The sequence below is a fragment of the Anas platyrhynchos genome, chromosome 34 (genome assembly GCF_047663525.1).
Source record: "Anas platyrhynchos isolate ZD024472 breed Pekin duck chromosome 34, IASCAAS_PekinDuck_T2T, whole genome shotgun sequence".
In the NCBI taxonomy this organism is placed as follows: Eukaryota; Metazoa; Chordata; class Aves; order Anseriformes; family Anatidae; genus Anas; species Anas platyrhynchos.
Window position 1 is genome coordinate 1,250,331 of NC_092622.1, and position 23,555 is coordinate 1,273,885.

The 23,555-nt window shown below is 41.2% G+C and overlaps 1 protein-coding gene across 4 annotated transcripts in view; it reads right to left on the reverse strand.

Moving 5' to 3' along the window:
- The window catches only part of DIP2B (disco interacting protein 2 homolog B), a 68,064-nt gene that overhangs the window by 12,904 nt on the left and 31,605 nt on the right, over positions 1–23,555 (reverse strand). For 2 of the 4 annotated variants that reach the window (XM_038172611.2, XM_038172613.2), the window contains 23 exons: positions 18,878–19,018; positions 17,340–17,465; positions 15,497–15,709; positions 13,418–13,561; positions 12,527–12,646; positions 11,719–11,916; positions 11,389–11,480; positions 10,781–10,891; positions 9,179–9,302; positions 8,553–8,662; positions 7,717–7,819; positions 7,129–7,193; positions 6,768–6,861; positions 6,122–6,241; positions 5,199–5,313; positions 4,427–4,566; positions 4,068–4,204; positions 3,768–3,848; positions 3,141–3,268; positions 2,238–2,352; positions 1,087–1,288; positions 350–459; positions 129–209 (listed from right to left, as the gene is read on the reverse strand). In XM_038172611.2, the coding sequence (XP_038028539.1) occupies positions 129–209; positions 350–459; positions 1,087–1,288; positions 2,238–2,352; positions 3,141–3,268; positions 3,768–3,848; positions 4,068–4,204; positions 4,427–4,566; positions 5,199–5,313; positions 6,122–6,241; positions 6,768–6,861; positions 7,129–7,193; positions 7,717–7,819; positions 8,553–8,662; positions 9,179–9,302; positions 10,781–10,891; positions 11,389–11,480; positions 11,719–11,916; positions 12,527–12,646; positions 13,418–13,561; positions 15,497–15,709; positions 17,340–17,465; positions 18,878–19,018 (2,870 nt within the window). The remainder of the gene's footprint in view (positions 1–128; positions 210–349; positions 460–1,086; positions 1,289–2,237; positions 2,353–3,140; positions 3,269–3,767; positions 3,849–4,067; positions 4,205–4,426; positions 4,567–5,198; positions 5,314–6,121; positions 6,242–6,767; positions 6,862–7,128; positions 7,194–7,716; positions 7,820–8,552; positions 8,663–9,178; positions 9,303–10,780; positions 10,892–11,388; positions 11,481–11,718; positions 11,917–12,526; positions 12,647–13,417; positions 13,562–15,496; positions 15,710–17,339; positions 17,466–18,877; positions 19,019–23,555) is intronic. The other 2 variants (XM_038172612.2, XM_038172614.2) reach the window with 2 other exon arrangements.

Below are 23,555 nucleotides of genomic sequence, written 5' to 3' on the forward strand. Positions count from 1 at the left end.
GTTAGAAATCCTAGGGCAATATCTGACACAGAGGCTAAGTAGAGGACACTACAGTGAGCAAAGATCTTAAACAGTCTCAAATTTGGGCTGAACAGCATGCTGTGGACCTTCAGAAAAACTGACTGTACCTTGGCATTTAATAGAAGGAAGAGCGGGTGGTCAGGAGTTGCTTGAGCTCTCCACTGTAATACCTCTGTCAGGAACTGGTGCTGAAACAAAGAGGTGGTAATTAAACACTAGTGCTTCTATTTCACAGGCAATACTTAAGTCTGCTTCACATTGCTGCTCTGCAGTCAGCTGTAGGGCAAACTCTTTTCCCATCCTTTAGTTGCAACAAATACCGATTTACCTTTTTAACTAAATCGTTGTCTTCTAATTGACCAAGATCTCTCCCAGAGGCTTGAGCAATACGCTTCCCAGCGACCAGGTTCCCCACCATCACAGAGGCAGGGCCAACACCTGTTGGCAAAGAACAGCCACAGAAGAATCAGAACACAGGAACACACCCACATGCTATCAACGGTGCCTTTCCAAATTATCTGCAGCAGGGTAATGTTTAAAACAAGCAAAAGCTGACAGGATGGGAGGCCTCACAGTGACTCATGTATGACCAAAAGGTAAGTCACTCTGTTACGAGGCAGACTGAGTTTCTTCTACCCCAAAAAAGGAATTAACACAAAAGAAAAAGTGCTGCTTTGTAGAGGAGGCTCTAGGTCTGGGATGCACTGCCAGAATCAGGACTTCTAATGCATATGATAAGGAGCTGGCCTAGAACTGTGAACAGTTGAAGAGCAAAAGGTGCAAAGATTCTCTGTAGAATCTTTGGTGTTCAAAGATTCTCACTGCTCCTTGGCACAGATGAGAAGAGAGGTAATGAAATCTCACTTATACAGTTCAGAAGGCATTGCTATTCTCCTCCTCATCAGCAGAGACAATCCCAATGTTCCCAGAGGCAGGAATCAAAATTCCTGATCGACACTAAGAGAAGCATCAAGTCTGCCCTAGCCATAGGTTGTAACACAAAAAAACAGCTTCCTAGGTCTGAGGTGGTAAACTTCAGTTTACTAATGTTAAACAAAACGTTACCTGGTTGTTTCTGCCTGGGTTTTGGCAAATTCGTCACACACGTGTGCGGGCACATGAGGATGTTGCACGGATGCAGAGAGCCCTCCAGAAAGTGCTGTTTAGTTTGCGAGATATGGATCCCTCCCAATGGAGTTTTTGGCAATGTATTAGCTGGCACAAGAGCAAGGCAATATACACCCACTTGGTGAATGCTGTCAATTGCCTAGAGAAAGGAAAGATGGTTGTCGCTTGAATCGTTGGTATTACTGGAAACAGTCTAGTGTTACTGGCTTCACTGACATACCACAAGACAAATCCCTACATTGTACAGTACTAAATGGAGTGAGAAAGTCACTGTCATTCCATCTGCCCTGTGTAACATTAGCAAGCCCTATGGTAAGAGTTAAGTGCTTGTTAGCATCTCTTCCTTTATAGTCCATTCTGTATACATGAAATCCATTTTTAAATCTTTCATGACTAAACTCTCAAAATATACACAGTTGCTTGATGAATCATATGATTTTCATCTTAGGATTTCATCCATCTGTCTCCTCTGTGCCATCACTGTTCCTTTTTGTCCGCCTCGCCTCAGCATTCAGGCAACTAATACATTATTCACATCACCAGGTACTTCCCTGACTTCTCTCCCCAGTTTGCATACTTCACAGCATGCGTGCATGCAGCTCTCAAAGCAAGCGTTTGCAACTCATTTTACTTTCCTAGGACTATGCTTGTTCAGCTGTTTTAACCATTCTCTGTTCACTGTCTCCCTGCTGAAAACACATCTCAAAGAAAAGGGCAACTTTAAAGCCTAACTTTGAACACCAGCACAATGTAATCCTTAAAGCAGAATTGCTACGTTTGAGCACTGGATCTCATTTGCAGCGTCGAGAGGCAATTGTGTCTCTCTGCACAGTCTCCTTGCTAGCATAATGCCAATCACTTTGTCAGAGCTTACGCTATTCTGTGTTGCGGACGCTTTCCCAGGACCTTCAGGATATAACAGAACAGCTTGTACACAGCAGATGTACCCAGCTTGCAACCTTGTAAAAATACCTTGTGCCAAGAGGGATCATGAGCCTATGCTCTCTCCATCTGTAGCACGCTGGTGGCCTCTGATCTGCCCACACGCTGCACAAACTCACCTCATCCACCTGTATAACTGGGCTTACCTGCAGCACTCGACTCATCCACTGAAAACTGTCCTCTTCAGATGCATCTGGCCTCTGCTCTGCAACCACCACAATCCTCTCATCATAGAAGACGGATACTGAGAATACAGCAATCCTAGGGACAATGGGAGAGAAGTATTGGCAGGAATGTTAAATTTGCTCCTTGGTGTAGGCAACCAGAGAAACAGATTAAAGACAAAGCTCGTAAAAAACAAATGACCAACAACAAAACGACACCACAACCATGGGGCAAATACACAGAAAAAAACATTAGACAGTTAAACTGAGTCATAAAGGAAATACTTTGTGGAATAAAGGATTAATTCCACCTTCTGATGAAATTCCTACATAGCAAAGGCCCCTGAACTCTCATCCTGCTATCACAGTCCTGTGGTAAATCACCAATGCAAAAAAAACCTTTAACATTTTCTATGTGATGGAGGCTTAAATCCTTCTGTCAAGTCTTAGAGATATGAGCTCTAAATCTTCTCGATGATCTAGAAAGTTAGATCCACAACTGGTAAATAAAATTAAGGACCTTTGAAAATTAATGACACTCATCCTTGCTGCAGAGCATCACCCAGTAGCCAGCTACTACAGAGACTTAAAACTAAATTCTACAGAGACAGAGAAATAAACTTTGCAGTGTCTCTGTGGCTGACTTATTTTGTTACTCAATTCCTTCCCCTAAATTACACAGGCTTGAAGAAAAGCCAGACAGAATAAATGACCTGTGTTAGGCAGGATCAGGCCAACTTTTGTCTAAACCAAAAACATATGAATTCAACTGACTTAACCAAACAAACCAGTTACTGAAGAGAAACTGGAGATCACAGTAAAAATCACATTTCATTATATTACATGCAGAAGTTTATGGGAAGAGGCAAGGTTTATTTTGCTAACCTTCCTCTGTAAACTGTTTTTATCGACTCTACGGCCAATCCAGTTGCGACGATGTCATCAGCGTTGTGTCTGCGCCCGCTAACTGTCAGCAATCCATCCATTTTTCCAACCACAAACACCAAGCTGCCCTGCAAGATAAAAGGGTATCAGTCAGTAACGTATATAAAGCAGGTATTCAAATGCCTTTGATGATTTGCATATTTTATAACTATTACTTGGATCTGGCTATTGAAATTACAGGCAACAGAATTTATATAAAATATTTTCTCCTTCAATTACACCATTTATAACTAAACCAGGAGAAGCATTCAAGCAACTCGCTGAGACAAGACACTCCAGCACGTGAAGCAGAGCCACTATACAAAAGATCCTTACATTTGGTTTTAAAAGAAAAGAACTACTGACCTAAAAACGTAAGAAGCAATACAATAAGGCAGTGTAATGACAACGTGCCCAGAAAGGAAGGGTTCTTACTGGCTCAAACACATTCTCTCTCAACTGCCTTGTCATCCACAGCTAGCAACTATGTACACATACTTTTGTACCCAAATTATTTTCTTTTAACAGTTCTAGACTATTAGCACAAATAAAACACAGCAGGGCAAGCTCAAAAGCTGTGTTACGTACCGGTCCAACAAAGCCCAGCAAGCCAGAACGGACAAATGGCACATCACCCACTGGAGAGCCAGCCGAGTTCACAGGGATAACCTGCAACAGAAGGGAGGACATTGGAGGCAAAGTGGATTTGCCTGAGGGTAGAAAGACATTCCCCTCAACGATTCTGCACTGAAAACGTCTAACTGCAACAGGGTTTTCAGGGTCTGTCTTTAAAAAACATTAACGGTTCAGTTACAAAAACAAGAGATCATACAAGACTCAGTTCTACACTGAAAAACAGGAAAGAAACACGCATTTGACTATACATACCTCAAATGTATTCTTTGTTAGCCCTGCCAGCCCGTAATACATCATTCCTCCTGCTCTGGAGCTAACACAGATTTCACCAATCTCATCTGTTTTACACAGCTGAGGGGGTCCATCAGGTTTCACTATACACATCATTCCTAGGATAAATTATAAATTGTTTAGAAAAAAAGGCCCCAAGGTTTTATGGCTTATGTAGGAATTAACATATTTAACCACAACAAATACAACATGTTCTGGGGACTCCTGCAGCACTGAGGCTGAATATGGGAGAGAATATCAACTGCATCGTTTTCTAAAATCTTCCAGTGCTCTAGAGCATTAGCAAAAAGATCTTACAGGGGACTCCTGCGTATTCTTACCTCCTGGCATCACGTGGCCAACATCCTGAACAGTGAGAGCAGAGTTTTTATCTTCAGTGTTGACACGAATCACACCAAAGCTCAGCCCATTCATGGACAGTATGGCTCTTCCAGGCAAAGGTGCTCCAGGGACCCCAGGCCTTTGAAGGACACGCAAATCAAAATGCCAAATCAGACATACAAGCTATTATCAGGCTCTGATGAAGATATCCAAGTACAGAAGAATGCCTACGTCAGTGTCTTTTCTCTACGTAACAGATTTAAAACTGTAAGATGGCAGCAGAGATTTCCCCCAAAAGAGCCACCACAGTAAGAAATCTTACTCTTGTGCATGTGAATCACAACTCTTCTGCCAGGTCTTTAGCTTAACCTGCGTTAAACACCAGCTCCCAGGCCAGATGATTTTAGTGCTATATATTTACAGGAGGCAGCAATAGACAGAAAAACTGTGAAAAATACTGTCTGAAGTGACATTAAATTCAATCTCTGATTCAAAAATACCACACTGGCTGTGTAAACCAAGAGCAGAAAAAAACAGTGCACACTTCTTAAAAGCGCTGTTGAGCTATCGTCCATCTTAGAGGGAAAAAAGCACTTACATGCTAGGAGAAATGTTTAACGACTTAGCTACTTGAACACCCCGAGCGCACACAGTAAATGTCAGTGGAGCTTATTACATGCTGAAGTCAACTACGACCAACAGATGTGTGCACAAACCTTAGCCAGGATCACTTAATCTAACAAACAGACTGCAATGCTCTATGCCCATTACCTCCGTATTGCAATAGTCATCGCTTCTGGAGATGTGGCACACGGACAAATTGCCTCTGGTTTAAGCCCATGGCTCTGAAACAAGCTCAGGAAGGCATCACATGAAGAAACAGACCCTGGAAAGAAAGAAAATATGCAACTACGACTTTACATAGTTACATTTTAAAAACTGTCTCTAAAATAACCTAAAATAAGTCCAGTGTATTTGCAGAGTATATATATACACTGTATCCCTTCTAAAAACTCCACGTAGCATCTCCCAAAATATCAGCCACAAAGGAGTGCCTACTGAACGCGACTTGGGAAAAGGCATGCTCTCCTTGAACAAGTCTGCTTTCCTCCCCCAGCTTGCTCTGGAGTTGGTAGAGTTGTTACACACTCATGGTACAACAAAATTAAAATATTTTCCAAACCTGCAATGATTAGCAGACATGTAGGGTCTGTTTCCACACAGTGGGCATAATCAAAACAGGTCTAATGGTATTCCAAGCATCCCTTCCAGTTGGTACCTCTAGATGAACATTTTTTTAGCCACTTCGCTAGCAGCATTCCTTACAGATCTTTCAGGGTATTTTTTCCCCTTCAATTTTCTTCTCAAAAGCCTTTACCTTATCCCCAGTGAGCAATTTAAAACCAATCTCACTGTGCCTAGCAGAATTCTGTTTTACGCATAAGAGCTCTTCCCATTCAACTCTCCTGCTTCTGCCTTTGCAGTACCTTTCACAACTTGTACTCAGAGGATGAAAGCACAGAAAACCCATTGCCCTGGCATTCAAGTACCACAAGCCACAGTTCTGTGTTACTAGGCAGCTGCCCTAACTTTGATCTTCTTGGAATTAACTACAAGAAGAGTTCAATTTGAGCATATGGTAACAACTCTCTGAGAAACCTCTCTTGTGGTAACAGCAGAATGTGCATACTCACAGGGATTTGCACCATCAGTTACAATCAGCATCCGCAGAGAGCTCAAACTGACATCTCTTTGGTCTCGATGGGCCATCATGGCCCAGTGCAAGTCTCGACACTTGACTAAAGCAACTTTTGCTGCAATCCGACACAAAAATAGGTATCAGAACAAATAAAAGCTTTCCATGAGTCGTTTTTACATGAATATACACTCAAACACTCTATAAGAATACTCTAAAGCAAGCAAGCTGTATTTGAGCCTGCAGTAACAGCAAACCCAACTAGACAACAGCATTGTATGCAGGACATTTCCCCCACCAACTCAGCCAGGGTCTACAACTATTGTAGCCTCTCCTCCAAGACACATGAATCGTGACCATCATCTGAATGTCCTTGCTAAGGACTTGGGATCTTTCTGTGCTCAGCTATTTTTTTGATCTCATGAGATTTCATGAACACAGGCTGTGAGGTCTCCAAGTTCTCTGCAGTTTGCTGATGTCCATGTGGCACTAGGACTTTGTGCATATTTAGAAATAAATTAGTGTTTTGGCCCATTTGCCACTGAATAGCATGAAGATAGGCTCTAAAGCATTTTAGATTTTAATGCCCTTCGCTTGTTTATTCTGAAATATTCAAGCTGAAGTTGTGGAACGTGCACAGTTACCTTTGTGGGTATGAACCCTCTGCACCCATGACAGTGGACAGGTTTTCATCACAGAGTAGGGCACACTGATAGTATGCAATTTGTTCATTACATTCTGAAAAACAGGAAAAGGATTTTTAGCAAAGGGCTAATAAAACATATTAAGAAGCAGAAGCAGGAGTCACCCTTGGCCCCCATAAAGCCCTCCCCCCCACCTTAAATCCACATACATTTACTGAGGATGCTTCTACGCTTCCCACCAGATCTACAGTTTTCTGGTATGGCTGACTTAGTAGGTAATGGTCCTTAAACCATCTCCTCACATGCTGCAATTACGAAGAGTTACGAAATGCTTCAGAAAGCCTTCACAGGCTCAACTCACCGTTAGAATGCCATGCCACAACCCTGCATCCTTCTTAAAATCCAAAACATTCACTATTGTTTCACCTGGAAAAATAAAATTGCAGTTTTGAAGCAAAATGTCCTTGGACAATTGCAACCATTATTTATGGTCAAATCTGTATACATTCGTATCTGTCATTTTATTGTCAGATCTGCTCCAAGAGGTACACAAGTAGCAAGCAAGTACAGAGCCTTGTTTGTCTGATTATACATTTTACTAGTCAGAGTTCCTTGTTATGCAAAATAAGGCAACCAAACAGCAGTTGAAGAGAAGGAACACATCCCAGGAAGCTGCAGGAAATTTACATTCCAGCGTGTAATGTACATCAGTAGAATAGAAAGGGTCTTAACCTCATTATGCACGAGCAGTAGCAAGGGAAGAGAGTAGAGAACATCATTGAAGCACTGACTCCCAGAAGCAGGGGAAATCAAAGTGATGGCTTTCAAAAGACATACTCTGCATTTTAAAGTACTATGACATACAGCTCTAAAAATAAAGTTGAACTCAATAGATATACAGATTAGCTTTCTTTTTCTTCATTCCTTTATTGCTTGTGACATCACCTACCTTCAGAATAGTTGCAAGCCTGAGACAAAGCTTGACAGTGAGATAGCATTGCGATCCGAGACACTGTAACACCCATAACACTGCCCTCTTTGCTGGTCTTGTACTGCAGAAGAAAAAAGGTCATGGTGTGAATCTGGATCCCAAATATGAAGAAAATTAAAACACAGAGTCCATCTTAAATAAAATTTTGTTCCTCTAAAGCTCTGAGAGAGACTCAAAAAAGTCCTTGCTTGTAGAAAAGTATCAGCAAGGTTCACTATGGAAAAGATAGTCGTTCAGGTATCAAATCTGTTCAGAGTAATCCCAGAGATGAAGATAGTAATTTAACGTATTTGTGCTTATTTTGTTATTACTACTTCTCAGAACATCTTCTTCTCTTCCTGTAAGTAAATTGGAAAGCCAATTGGTAATTTTAGAATAGCCTAATTACTGTTACTACTTAAACCACTGCAATTCTTAGAAGCTGCCTTATTGGGATGTACAAATGAAAATAAACTCTGCTACGAAGGACAGAAAATTCCAAGTGCTGTTGATTTAAGTAGGTACAGAAATCTGTGTAATCAAGTACACCATCTCAGCTAGTCCAGTTGTCTCCACTACTAGCTCTCTGGAACAAGAGCAGTGTTCTCCCATTCTTTTTAAGCAGTGCTCAAAGGCCACAAAAATACTGACAACTAAAATAAGCTTCACAGCACGCTGTACACAGTGAAGGACTTGCTTCAGTGGCTAAAAACTGAGAAGTTTAAGGTACTGAGGTGATGGTATTCGCTCTCTGATGATTAGAACATTACATTCAGCTCACAGGAACTACTTCCTATTCCCCATTCACCACTTACCTCAATATAAGCTGGCTCAGTTCCTGCAGCTGAGATGTTGGGCTGCCAGTCCTTAGGAGATTTGGAGAGGTATTTTGAATCTGTCACAACCCATTTGAGTCTAGGCCAACCTAGAGCCAAAATTAAAGTGGAACATTAATACCAGTTTATTTAGTGACGGATTTATATTCTGCAAGAATACTCAAAAGCCCCCCATCGTTTATCCAACTTCAGTTATGCAAGCACAATAGCAATCCAACCCAAGCTGCTAGCCAGAAGGCATTTCTCATCAGGGAGTTCAGTGGGCAACAAGGCACTTCCTCTACTCAGGAAAGATCCCTGCAGTATTTCTAAATATAGCTTGCTGTAGCATTAATAAAACTGCTTCTGAACCTGCCAAATGCCACTGAAGGGATCTGAGGACAACCCTGGCTGCTGAGGTGGATTCATCACGAATTCCAGAACAACAGGGTAGCTCTGCCAGATACATGAATCAATCTATACCATATGCATAAAGCCCACAACAGTAAGCGATGCTGTTGGAACAGTTGTTCACTTTGCCTCTCCAAAATGCATTCAGGCTTTTGACAACTACTTTCAGACAGTTCAGTTAGTACAATCAAAAGTGAGCCTATAAGCAAACTAACCTTTAAACTGCACAATTTCTCCATTTTGGGTTTTTGGAAGCCCTTTCAGACAAACTTCGGTGGTGAGGGCCAAAGCGATCCCACAGCTTCCCAGTAGAAAACCAATCTGCTGACCACCAGCATCCTGAGGAAAGAGGCATGGAGAAGAGGGGGAAGAGTCATTCCTGTTTAAGGATGCCATAAGTCAACTTTTCCCTTACCAAACTTCAAGGCTTGGTAATGCTCTGGTAACTGGATGGTAACATTATGGATCACACTGAGAGGAGACAAAAGAAGAAAGCACTATTTCTTTTGGTTTGTCTTTTTCCTCCTACATCCAATGTCTGGCAATGGTTTGAAGCTCTGAAAACCACTGTCTGGCAGGGAGGAATGCAACCACTTCCACGTTTATGTAATAGCACATTTTGGAAGATGAAATATCCAGCACAAAGTCATGCTGGGTGAAAACAGAGACATACCTATAAGCCAGAAAAAGTCCACAGGAAAATAGTAAGTCATTGCAGAAACGCAGAAGGGCTACTTAATCTTCTGCTTACCCAGTCTGCTCTTTTCAGTTTGTTTTGAAGTTCAGAAACAAAAAGATTACGTAACTGGGGATAGATTGCACAAAAGATACCCAAAGCAAATTTTGCTTTGGCAAAACGAAGATGCATTGCATAGGAAATCCACAGAAAAGGAGTGCTCATGCCCAGAGTATAGGCACTGAGTGTACACCATTTATTTTCATTAATGGAAGTCCAGATGCTTCAAAGAAGAATCATGAGGCCAAAAAAAAAAATCAAAATGTATAATTACACTGAAATAACAAGGCTTCTGTTTCCCCAGTAACTAATTTCTATTGCACAATGATAAAAACACTGAAATGAAGTAGCTCACTAAGAAACCTGATTGGACAAATGCTAAGTAAAGCTTTAATTTTATATTTGGTTGCTATAGCAATTGTCGTGTTGAAGACAAATGAAAGCAAAGCTCTGTGATTCCCATAGTATTACCAAACTAGCTTACCATTTCATTACCACCTCTCTTGCCATATGCTTGCCATTATCCTGTTGCTTTTGTTAACTCTTATGAAATTCTTTAGTTTAGAAAAACTTTAGACTTTAAAAAAAACTTTAGACAGTTTTTGACATAGCAATAATATGGCAGGCAGTACTGCAAAAATTCTGGTAATGGTAAAGAAAATGCTGTGTTGAGAATTTACAAAAGGTGCCAGGAAGTCTTCGGAAATATTTAATACCTCCAGCTTCCAGAAAAATCAGACACTAAGCATGGTTGGAAATGAGCCCCCTTCAAATGAATCAGTAGGCAGATTTACAGCATTATCTGTACCATGCAAATTATTTGCAATAATAATCGTCAATACTACTGTAGTCAGAACTACAGCATTTAGGCAAATGGACCATTTGCAGCTGCTCAGCACAGTCAATACGTTTTTCCATTTTTAAACTCCCATTCCAGGTTCACAAAGGTCTTGCACGTTGCGTTGATACAGAACTGCTCAGGCAGCAGCTGGATGCTGTGAAATGCTTTCAGAGGTTGATGGCCTGACTTGGGTTTCATCCCACATCAGCCTACCACTCCTCTAAGTTCCATCAACGTTACCTTTCTGGTAAGAGGTACCTCTATAGGCACTGGTATGACTTCTGCTAGGAGACAGCCGTAAAATGCCACCATAAACATGACTGGGTCATTGTTGGGATAAACAAGGGCTACCTACAATTCACAAAAATGTTTTGTTAGTTGAAATACAAGGAAAAATTTAAAAAGTTCAAAACAATAGTGACTAGAAATCAGAAAACTGTTATTTCACATTCTAACAGAGCATTTTTCACAGGGCTTCTTCAAGCACTCTTCCACAGAATGCATTATGTGCGCTCATTCCTCATGCAGTAACAGCAGCATTCCCTGCACACACATACACACAGATTTGCACATACAGCCAAAATTGATCTAAAATTCTGTATTTCTCTCAGGTGCAATGTTCTTCCTTAAGATGTGCTTCAAGGTCCAGAGCCAAGAAGTTGCTTAGAGAGGAGCCAAGAGGACTGAAAAGTCACAAAAGTATCATTCCCAAATAGCCTGTTCCTGGGATAAGAGCCTTGTTATTAGAAGAACAAGGTTTTAGTGTCTGTGGTAAATTACAGCCCCCCCCCCCCAAAAAAAACCCTCTTTGTTTCAGAGGGAGAACCAGACAGTCCCAAACTCATTACCCTATCTCCAGGTTTTAACACGGGTTCATTTTTGGTCCCCAGTTTATTAAGCAGTGTGTAGGCCAGCTTGAGACTTCTGCTCCACAATTTGCCTAGAACACAAAGAAGAGAGACTTGCACAACTCTAAATCAACCCAGCAGACGAGAGAATATTTCAATTCCTGACTGCTTTAACCGTCTACAGTCACCTCTGTTTCAGTTATGCTTTGTCTACAAAGCTCTCACAAGCCAGGAAGGTGTTTGCAACCCCACCAAGACCAACAAACCCATGTCCTATCTGCTACTGCTCTTCCAGAAGAGTTTAGCAGCAGAAGCCAGGGCCCAGCTCACCGTATGTGAGGGTATAAACTGGTTTTCCTGTAACATCCAGTGCTGTCAGACAGGGGCACTTAGCCTGTGTGGTTCCCCAGCGCTGCAGGGCTGCTTCCAAGGCAGGAGGCCAGTTACAAACAACTCCCAGTGGTTCTCCCTTCACAGGTGTCATCTGGCGTCCCTCCGGCTTGGGCTGATTCGGGTCAGGCTGTGGAACTGAAGAAAATTCAACAATGTTCCCAGCTCATCTTGGACCGTGTGTTCCCAGGCAGTTAAGCTGCCAAGGCACACTGAAAACAAACACTTTTCCTTATAGCCTTTAGGTTTAACAGCTCCTATGACATTTCGGTTTCTAGGAAGCTCTGCACAAAACATCTTTACGAGCATCATCCTAGTCTTTTCCTAAGGTCCTATGAAAAGGTATTCAAATGCAATAGTGAGGAACTGGATAAAAGAAAAACAAACAATCTTACAAAATCAGGCTGTAATAAAATTATCAGTAAAGACTTTCATTTTGGAAATCTAATTGAAGAGGCCTAAGCAAATGAAGGGTTTTTAAAAATGTGTTTAAATACTTCTGTTAATAAATTTTAGTAATTGTAAGAAGTTAACGTTGAGGAGGCCACACAAAGCTCGGCAGTATAGTATTCAAACACTGTTGTGTTTTTTTTTTTTAAATCAGACTATTAATTAATGCTACTGATAGCATCAAACAGCAAACCAAACTGAGTCAACTTCAAAAACAATGGCATAAATAAACACAGAACTATGCACGTCCATTTTCTTATGACAAATAACTAGCAAAAACATGGTTTGGTGCTATTACCTTCCACAATTTCTTCAAAATCATCCACAAAAAATTCTTTCAGAGGTGGCCTTTTAGGTCTTTTCAAGGTGTTAAGCAACTGCTGAATTTTCGTGGATACTCTACTACTCACAGGAACACCTGGAGGGAAAGATTTTGTCTAATAAAAGCATTCATCATCTCTATTAACATTTATGACTTACCTCCTTCTACTGGAGGGTACTTCTCTTGGCGTGCTTCCTTTATTAAAGGTTGTGCCAAGCAGCATGACATTAGTATTATATCAGTTCTTTATTAACTTAATGGTCAGAAAATGCTAGTAATAGAAATCATTTTTAAGGCATTTACTCCATTCTATGGGCTGAATTCCGTCTGTCTCTGACACACTGCGCTTGCTGTAAAAAACAACCTAGACACCTGCACCTGCCTGCAAGATCGATCAATTGTAGTGGAAGAACTGCCAGCAGAGGGAGGACACAACAAGACCAGAAGCATTAATTCTGCCCCTCTGCACAAAGGTTTATGGCAACCAGCTTGCAGTGAATATTATCAGCTTCATGGGATCTTAATTACAGGTAAAAGTTACACGCTTTCAGTCATCTTACCTTTCCTTTTGAGGATTCCAGGACAAAAGCTTTTAAAAACAATTAGCCTACCTATGCCTTTGTATTTTTCTTTGCTTTAAAAAAAAATGGCAAGAAGAAGAGGAGAAAGCCAATCTCTGCCATGGTTATCTCTTGTTCAGTACAAAGTAGGTGATTGCTGTGGCATGGGATTGTGCTAAGTGACAAAACTATCTCAAACTTATGAAGTGCTTCCATAGGATAAATTTAAGTCACAGGATTTGTTCTCCCAAATCAAGCCCTTCCTTAACATGGTTCTAATTTCTGTGTACTCTGAAAGGTTCCATACCATCAGCAGTATCCATGAGACTAGACCGATTAGATCCCTTGTGCATGCCTTTCACGATCCCTGAAGGAGGAAGGTCAATTGCTGCCGGGCGTGCTGAGGAAGAGGAGGTAGTTGCTGTGACATCTGGGGGAACTGAGAAATTTTCTAAAAGAAGGGAGACAATTGAGATGACAATTAACATATACCTTCCATTATCAGATGGAACAAGCAAAGCGTTTGTTACCTGTTAATAACGAACTCAAAAAGAATTTAAGGTGTGAAATTTATGGGGGCTCTTACTAATGCTGAACACACCGCTTAAGTAGCTCTGGGAAGCCTGTATTATCTATTCTAGAAAACTGTAAACAAAGGCACAAGATGACTGGCTTTATCCATGTCAGGAAAGCAGTTTGGTAAAATACTCAAAAAGTTCCAATTTTTGGTCTCTAGCCTTTAAAAGTAAGTTAAATCTCTTGGCATTCAGTACCGTTTAAAAAGTTTGTGATCCAAATGATTTCTGAAATACTCAAAATCCCCAAATAAAAACCTCCCTCACCTATTCGGTAATCTCTGTTGCTAGAATTATACTATTTAATTTTTTTTATTTTTTTTTGCCAGTAAAGCCTTCTAAAATAAAACAAGCAGGAGACTATTGACTAAAGCACATCAGCAAAAAAAAAAAACAACACATTGAGTTTAAATTTTTTCCAGCTCGGTGGCTAAACAGCATGAGCCTGTCCAGCAGTCAAACAACAAATTCAAAATCTAACGAAGAGAGTGAGCTGGGTCTGCCTCTTGCTTTAAGTTGCAAGAGGCTGATCAGCTCTTCAGATGAGTTTGTAAGATTCAAAACTGCAAGGAACTGCATACTTCTGCAGCTGTCATTAACTTCCTCTTCAGTATGTATTTTTTGTTTATTTGGGATTTCTTTATACAACATAGTAGGGTTGATCATCTGAAGGTTTCGTACAACCTTTTAGCTATATCAGATAGCAGTTATTCTGTAGGTAAAAACCTAGATTACCTTAATTCATTAGAAAAGGTAATGTGGCTTTCTGTATACTCCAACTAAGAAGAGCCTCTGTGCTTCACAGAGGCATTAATTACACTGACTACATTTTATGGGCAATTCCCCCAGTTTTCCATTTCAGAAAACAGCTTGCATGGCAGCAAAGAAAGAAACAAAAATAACAGAGGGAAAAAAAAAAAAAAAAGAAGTGAAACAATTAAAAATACCAGCACTTCTTTGCACTGCTTGCCCCAAACCAGTTAAGCAAAAGCACAGAGCACACAAAATACAGACATCTCCAAGATGCAGTAATATCCTTAACAGCAGATAAAAAAGACAAACATACACAGAGCAAAAACAAACTTTGCCATTTCATACAGAAGCATCAGCAGCAAGGAGCACCTCAGAGCCTCAAAAAACTGAGCCTGGGGTATCCAGATCTGTAGGTTTTTGCTCCGCCTTCTCAGTACCTGGATGCTCTGGTTATTTCTCAGACTACTCACAAAAGACCTGTGCTAAATCTTTATTTCGCTGTGGCCATTTTTTGGAATGACCTGCTCAGCTGTTCTCATATTTTGGTTGGTTTGGCTTGATTTGTTTTTCTTTTGGTGTAACACAAACAATAAACCATTAGGGCTTATAGCAGGAAGTGAACGTTCAAACACAACATTTCCCCCCTCGATAGGCAAAAACACCCCGATGGTCTTCATCAGGGCACAGATGACAAATCTGACCTGCATGTGGTAGCTTTGTGCACAGAGTAGCTTCAGCTCGCTGTGACAGAAGCAATGCAGTATGCAGAAAGAAAGCTGTGCCCACTGGACCTGTCAATGCTCCCATCACACCACGGAATCTTTTCTACTCCAATAAGCTCCGGCTCACCACCTCCCCTTTTTTCAACCAACCCAATGGTCCGAAACTCTTATAGGGGGAAAAACAAATCGTGATGGTACAACTCTAACCGACCCTAACAAGTTCCACCCACACTAACTAAGCTCTTGTTCCAAATTTCCCTTGCGAAGTGGACAACTCCAGCTTTATTAATGCAATCTGAACTTGAAGCGATTTTTCTGTTCATACCCATCTCCTACCTATTCGAGTATTGGCAAATACATCAGCTAGTGACCCACTGGTCCCTTTGCCTTCTCCATGGGAAAGTGTAGAAGATGCTGATGAAGATGTGGATGACCCCTGAATAGATCGGTTGATCCAAGACTCAGCATTCTGTAAGCTCTGATGCAATGCAGCAGAAAGAGCAGCTTGACGCCTTAGCGACCCCTCATCCTCGGATGCGGAAGACGTGTCTGTGTGGAAGCAGAAAAGAAAATCTAGCTGCTTAGGGAAAAGCACATTGCACTGAACATGCTCTCCTTGCAATTCACATATCAACGGCACAGGCTTGTAATATGAAGATCTTTTTTCCCAGGCTGTGTCAAACAAGGTTATGTAGGCCAAAACAGAAGTTAAAGCAGCAGACATATCCAATCCGACCATGTGTACTCCTGGTGTTTTGCCCTTGTTTAAAGCACACAAAAGATACAACACATCAGACAAGTATCCTTCTCCTGGGTTCTCCACGTTTATTCTCTCTCATTACTTTTCCATTCGTATTCTGCTATCAGATGCTGTTTTGCCTAACTTTGGTAAGTCTGAAATGGAAAGTGAGGAGTCAGTTTCATTCCCCAAAGTGAAAATTCACAGCAACAAAAGCAGAATGCAGGCACTGGGAAACAAATGTGCCAAGGCCACATGCAGAAAATGCTTTTGTCTGGTATTCTAAATGGTTCCCTTTCAATGGCAGAAAACAAAAAGGGATGGGGGGGGGGGGGAACGGATGCACACAACCACAAAAAAGGAACAACATCCTGCATTTCCACAAGAATTGATATCCAGAAAGCTGTGAAATATTTATCATGAAGAAAGCACCCATCACTTAATACCTTAAGCTGTTCAGCACTACATATAAACGTTCAGTTAGGCTTTCATCTAACACTTACCTGTTCTTCAGTGATCACCTGCTGGAGGAAAAGCCTGATTCCAGATGATTGTGAGTGAATGCTAACCTTTATCTGTGTAGTGCCCACAGCTCAGAATGTGCTGGACAAGTTAGTACAAAGCTGAGACCTGAACAGACACCATAAACAGGCACTAGCAACCAGCAGAAAGGGAAACATAAAAGGAAGTATGAAAAAAAAGGAGGTGAAAGAATAGTTATAAGTGGCCTAACAACGTAGTTTAATAGAGATGTGAATTTCTAATTAGGAGGGTTTTTCTCTCTTTTTTCATCTCTCATCCTCAATCCAAATGACCTTGGTGCTTCTGCACAGTAAGAACCAACATAAAAGACACTGCTAAAAATTACAAATATCCCTTTTTAAGCCTGGGTACATAGCTACTTGAAAATGGAGATGTTTATTAATATCTGCTGCACAAGCATCATAACAGACACCTCATTATCTGAGGTGTTTTGCTGCTGAGGCAAAATGGCCATTGCATGGGAGGGATTAGGAAAGAAAAGTCCTACATGTCATGGAATCCCACAGGACACCCTCCCAAGTCCTTGTCCAGAAACACACCTTGATGCAAATCCTCCTGTATGTTGAGTAGTGTAACCTTACCAAAACATGAATTCTGTAACTGAAATACGTGTGAAGGAAGCAAAAGATGCAGCATCAGTCCAGAAAGCCCGCTCAGTTCTTCCCAATTGATTCTTTAAAAGCTCCCAAAAGAGGACTCGTTTTCACAGCCGTTAACAGCAGCTCCACGAAAACAAGCAGCTGCTCAAATGTAGCAAGAGAGCTACAGGAGTAACACGCTACCTACAAATGTGCAGAAGATCTTGAATATTTTGACAACTGCAGCCTCTTGATTTGGAAACTGTTACTAATGCATACCTTAACATCCACCCAGACAAGCACACTGTAAGAACCTAACCTGGGGGAGTGCAGGCATCAGCTGGAGACTGAACAAAGGTAGATCGTCTTTTTGTTGGCATAGGCAGAGCCATCTTCTGTTCTTTGTGTTTTGCCAGTGCTGCCTGAACTGCTTCCGTGTGGATATCTGCAAAATGGAAGTTAATGTACTCAGTTTTGCAACAGTAGAGGAGAAAAAAAACACACAAGGCTTACCAGTGCAACTGCTGCTAGCCTTCTGTATTTATGCAACGCTCCCATGTTACTCTACCTTCCCAAACAACAACATTTTGCAATCCTGTACGTAACCTTTCCTTTTTAAAAAACAAAAAAGCAAGCAAAACAAAACAACAAAAAGAAACACAAAAACCAAGCAAACCAAAAAAAGGAAACCGATGCTTCTAAAGTTAGCAAGCTCATAGCAAGGCCAGGATTTTAGGTTGGAATCTTCTGGCTTAGTCATCATATTCTTGTGTCTATGGCAAATTTCATACAAAGTCCCAGCCCCACCAGACTGTTCCTCTTGCCCAAAGATTATCCTAAAATATGCTTGTGCATAATTCAAAATATGCACACATGCTAGCAGAGTATACAGCCCCAGGTGCAACTCTGTCTATAAACTTAAGATTTCTGAGCCAGTTGTCTAATTTAGGAAAAGCCTGATGTTCTCAAAAAAATATAATAGATATAGATTTCATGTAAATCTTGGAAGTTATTAACTGCAGCTGTAAATCCATGTTGATCATTAACTGAAACAGGCTAGGACAGGAGGCCACCATCCTCCTGCAAACATGCAGAACTCTTTAGAAGAAGACACATCACTGATGACGAGAAGACAACATATTAAACTACTACAACAAGTAAAAGAGCTCATCTACATCAATTTCACAAATTAAGGTATTTTAATGATGCTCTTCCAAAAAGGAGAGAGAACTAGGCTCTTCTAATGCTTCTTTAAATGGTGAGTTACTGCAAAAGGTATATTTAATGTAATTCATTTGCCCCTGTTGTGAGGAAAACTTGAATCCCATTGATGTGAAGTGAAAAACTAAGCCAGGTTGAGACAAAAAATAGGTGCCAGCTTCCATTCCTTTCCTTTCGTGGAGAAGGAAATCAGCAGGGCATTAGTCAGCCAATGCTGCTGCTCTTTGGAAGTGCTTTAAGCATTGATAGAGAAAGACAGCTCTCACTTTCCAGTATCCTAGAGCAGATCTGCACAGCAGTCATCAATTCCACGAGCAAATTATTACCTGACATCTCACTGAATCTGGTTACTTACAGACCCGGTTAAAATAGGCTTTCTGTTCTGTGAACAACTGGCATTGAAGAGCTGCATTCAGGCCAGAAAATCAAGAAGGCAAAGAGTTACTTGGGATTTTTTTCTGCTTAGCACTCTTTCTGCTTCAGCAGCTACAGCCCAACAAGTCTGATGTTTCCTCATACAGAACCAAGGTGGGACTTTCGATCAGTGGACAAACAGTGAGCTTGACTCCTTGAAAATACATGGTAAATTCCTCCTCACTGACAAAAATCCCAGGTGAATTCTTGCCCTCCCCTTACCAGATCGATAGCGTTCATCTCGGGCTCCCCCTGAGCGGGCTCGGTGAAATTTGGATGAGGATGATGACGATGCTGAGGCTGGAGCTGCAGCTGGAGCGGGTGTCTGAGTTCTGGATTCCTTCTGTAAAGCTGGATCAACCCCTGGAAAACAACCCATAATTTTTTGAGAGCAGAAAAGAAATGCAGCCTTTTTTGAGTATCCTTTTCTGTTTTAACATACAATTATAGGATTTTCCTTTTATTTCCTGTAGCAAAGAAGACCTAATTAGTATGTTAATACATCTGTTCAATTACAACCTTATCAGTTAAAACATACCTGTTCCTTCTTTGACCTTACTTTTAAGAGTTTTTTGCTACTTTTTCATTTTTAAAGGGTTGTTAGGCACATCAAGTAAAAGACAACTTACAGAAAGTCTGGAGCAGGTGACATAAGACGCAGTTTCATGTAATTTAAGTAACCTACTAGTGACAATGGGAGCTGAAGCCACCTTTCAAGAATTCATTACAAAATACAAAAGAAAAGGTGGTGAGATTCAGATAAATCTGGATGGGTGAAGTCAGTAGATCAGTCAGGCAAGTCCTGCACTTCCAAGCACTTGACAGGGACATGTGCAATGAAAAGCATGCTTTGTGATTTCATACCTGTGTGATTTTCCCCCTTCTTTGCCACGTTTCCAATGGCAAACTCTCGTTATTTCATTAAGATAAATTAGCAGGTTAACTTGTGCTGAAGTACCATATATAAGTTGCTTTTAGAGACTGCATTCATTTACACCAGAGCCCTCTTAGACACCACTGTTACGGGAACAGGGAGAAAATGCCTTTGGCTGATGCAACAATTTATAGTCTCAAGCCTGAGCTGTGAAAAAGATCAAACCTGTAGAAAACATGTTCAGAAGCTGGGTTCAGTACTCGTCATCGCACTGACCAGCGTGCCTTGTTGACAGGAAAACCAATAATATCCCAGCGGCAAGAGCCTTTGCTGTTCGTGTTAATTACAAAACCGAGCAGACCTCTCTCTGGCTCTCCACGTTCTGTCTGCTTCCAGCATGTCAAGAAGTGAGTGGCTTTATCATCCTGGAAATGTCTGTTTTTTCCCCATGGATACAGGGAATTAAATAGAGAACCTAAGACCTGGTGGTTTTGTGTAGTTCACCAGGGCATGCTAGAAATGGCTGCTACTGGAAATTCGCTTTTCAAATGAATCCTGCTTCAGTGGGAACCCTTAAAAACCAGAGGTCACGCAGCTGCAATTAGCCTGAGGTTGTCACCTGAAGTCATGCAGAAAAAAAGAGCAATTGTGTCATCTAAATATGCACCGCTGATGAATTCTCACAAACTCCCAAAGGATTAGAGAAACGAAGAAGAAACCACAAGTCCTGGGTTCCAGTTCCACCGCTTGCTCGGTGTGTGGTTCTGGGTAAACAACTGAAGGCAAGAACCTTGAGTTAAGAGACCTTCTAATAACAGCCCATCACACTGAACTTGTTGCAGACATCTTTGGCCATCCTACTCCTTCCAGCACCCTAACGAGCAGAATATTACTTGAATTTTTACAGGCTAAATGGGTAGTTAGTTCATTCGCTAACATTTTTTACCAGTATTATGCAATTCAGAGAAAATTCAGTAACACGGGGACAATGCGCTCCTGGAAGTTCTATCTCAACCACTAACGCTATCATTTGGGAATCTTTTCACAACTTCCCACCTCTTGCTCAGCTTTGGAGGAGTCCTGTTTGTGATCTCAGCGTTCAGCAGAGGCAAGCTACTGAGCTTCTTATTAACCCTTCCTCAAACAGCCATGCCAAAGAATCAAAATCTTCATTTCCAGTTAAAATAACAGATCCAACTAGCCAGAAATCCTCAAGCCAAAATAAAGGATCAAACAATTACTCTCAATTTTCTTTTCTTTTTTTTTTCTTTTTTCTTTTTAATATCATAACACACAGCACAGCTTTGCGTTTGCGTATCAAAACCTAACTATTGCCTGCAACAAGATGCCAGCAGCACGAGAAGTAGGGTGGGGTAAAGGAAGAGCTGCTGTGGTTTAGGTGCAGGACGTGGCAATCAGAAGACCTGCACTTCAGAGCAAGACTCGCTACTCCACAGCTCAGCTTAAGCACATCCAAAAGAACCAGTATTTGTGCCCCCTTGCCGTGATTCTGCAGCAGACCTGATATTTATAAGCACTGGAATTTAATGTCTTTGTAGCGTCATTCATCCAAACTTTGAAACAAGATAATTAAACAGGAGCTTAAAACTTGACAACTCTAACTCTGGTGTTTAACGCAGTCTGATCCTACCTCATAATTCCTTAGACTCAGTCTCTTCATGCTCGCACGCACAGCGCCGAACACACCAAATTTACATAAGCACAGGCTGTACGTGATCCAAATGAAGTCAAGTGTCTTCCCTGAATAGCAAAGTGAGCTTCCCTAGGAGCCAAGCAGCAGAGCAGAGAGCTGCGGTATGCCCCCAGACGGGGCCATGTTTGGACTCATCATAAATGAATTTTATTTCGATCCAGAGGAAAGACAACTTCACAGACTAAGAAGAAAAGCCTAAATCTTTCTGATCGTTTGAGCATCTACAGAGTCAAGTACCCACTAGATGTCAGCAGCAGATTTAACACTACTTTAAATAATTTATTTAATTCATATTCAGTTACTTCTTATAACTCTTGCAGGAGCATCTCATCTGCTCTACAGGGCATCACAAGGCAAATATGACGTTCCATTTGCAAAGGGATCCGATGTGTCTGTAAGCAACATGACACACCAAGAGCAAGCCCTTTGATTAAATATTTTGCTATGACACAATAACATGTTACAGTAGCCTAACAAAGCATCCAGGCTCAGATCAAGAAAATTGTGTGTAGCTGCAGTAAATCACAAGTGGTTAAACAACAAAGCAACGTAAGTGAGCTAAGCCTGGCAGGTGATAGGTGACTTTATTTAGCATTCCCTTTCGCATAATCCTGCTACAGCTGCAGTTTCCACTGGCAGGATTGGAATCTAAAGAGGCATGAAAAAGAAAAAAAAAGATGCAGATTTGCTTTTGAATGATGCTACGGATTTTTTAATTAGCAATATTTTTTTCCAAGACAATTGACTGGTTTGTGGTCTCTGCAGTTTACTGAAAGCAGAGAGGCTCAATGATTTGGAGATTTACAGATTTATTTTTTTTAATTAGAACATTTTTAGACTAAAGGAATCAGTAAAACCATCACATATGATCAGCAAGGATAAATGTTTACGTTAATAACAAGGACAGTCAGTGCTAGATTCATCTGACAGAAGAATAACAGGTTTGCCTGCTGCTTTTCTGCTGTTTTGCATACAGCATTGCACAGAAGCGCTAGGATTGGGCTAATCCTTCAAACAACATCATCTTCAGAATAAAAACTGTGTAAATAATAAACTCAAATACCTAGGGTTTGCAAACCAGCCTGAACAGCACTCCCAGAAGGATTACTGCTCTCTCCCAGTGCTGAGAACCCATCAGATTTACAAGGTTTCAGGCTTTTGCAGGAGTAATTAGCCAGATGGATCTTAATTCTGCCCTGAATGAGATGTGATGGGAGAATTCAGGTGCTCCACTTAGTCCTGGAACTGATTTCAAAGATGGAGAAATTGCTTTCCTAAAGTCAAGCGATAAGCTTCATTTGCAATGGTGATACCCCTCAGACTTCACAAAGAAAGAAAATAATTCCCCATTTGTGGTAGCTGCAAGTCGGATCTTGTAAACGGGTGAAACTCTCTAAACAACGCTAAGCTGGAGCGCGTGTGCATGATTTACAGGTTTAGACAAAGCTGGTTTATCGCCGGCTACCATTTCACATTAGCTCCCGTTTGAAATAACACAATGCCGAAAGACAGAAAAAAGAAACTAGAGAAACTTTGGAGTAGAGCTCTGCCGGTTTATCAGCCTCGCAGCACGCAGCACGGCAGGAAGGACTCTGCCGAGACAGGAAACAGAGACAGCCCGCTCGGGAAGTGGAGAACTGCTTCATTTCCAAAGTGCCACGATTTGAAAAGAAATTTTGCACTAAAACGACAAAATCTGTAACGCTCCTACCTCGTGCTACCCAGTAAGGGCACGAAGCAGATAAAACCAAAGCACACATTGCCAACAACAATTCACAGATCAATTAAATTAGTTGCAAACGTTCTCAGTTCCCACAGGTTTACAAGCCCATCACTCGCACCTTCCAACACCTTTCCCTGGTGCACTGAAACACAAAATACACCGGGTCACGTTCACCTTACCTTTTCAGAAAGAAGTGCTCCTATGTTCTTTTCACAAATGCGGTTAAAATAGATAATATATATTTATTTATTTAAGAGAGCCCTGGGAATAGAGAACAGGAGCAAGAGCACAGAACTCCAGCAGCTACATGGGAAGGTCTGACAGTGAACCAGGGCGTAATGAATATCATTTCCTTTACACATTAGCAGAGGAACAGAATGCATTATCTTAAATAGCAAGCAAACATACCCTGCCAAAAGCCTGTGTGCAAGGGCTGCTAATTTTGGCACAAGGTATTCCTGCAGCGGCATTGTTTAAGCTGAAATGCTGTAAACGCTTTTCCAGATTTGCAGCAACCGAAGTGGAGAGGTTTTCCTCAAGGCAGGAGTTTGCCTGGTGCCTGCAGCAGACCAGTTTCAAGAGGCAGTGG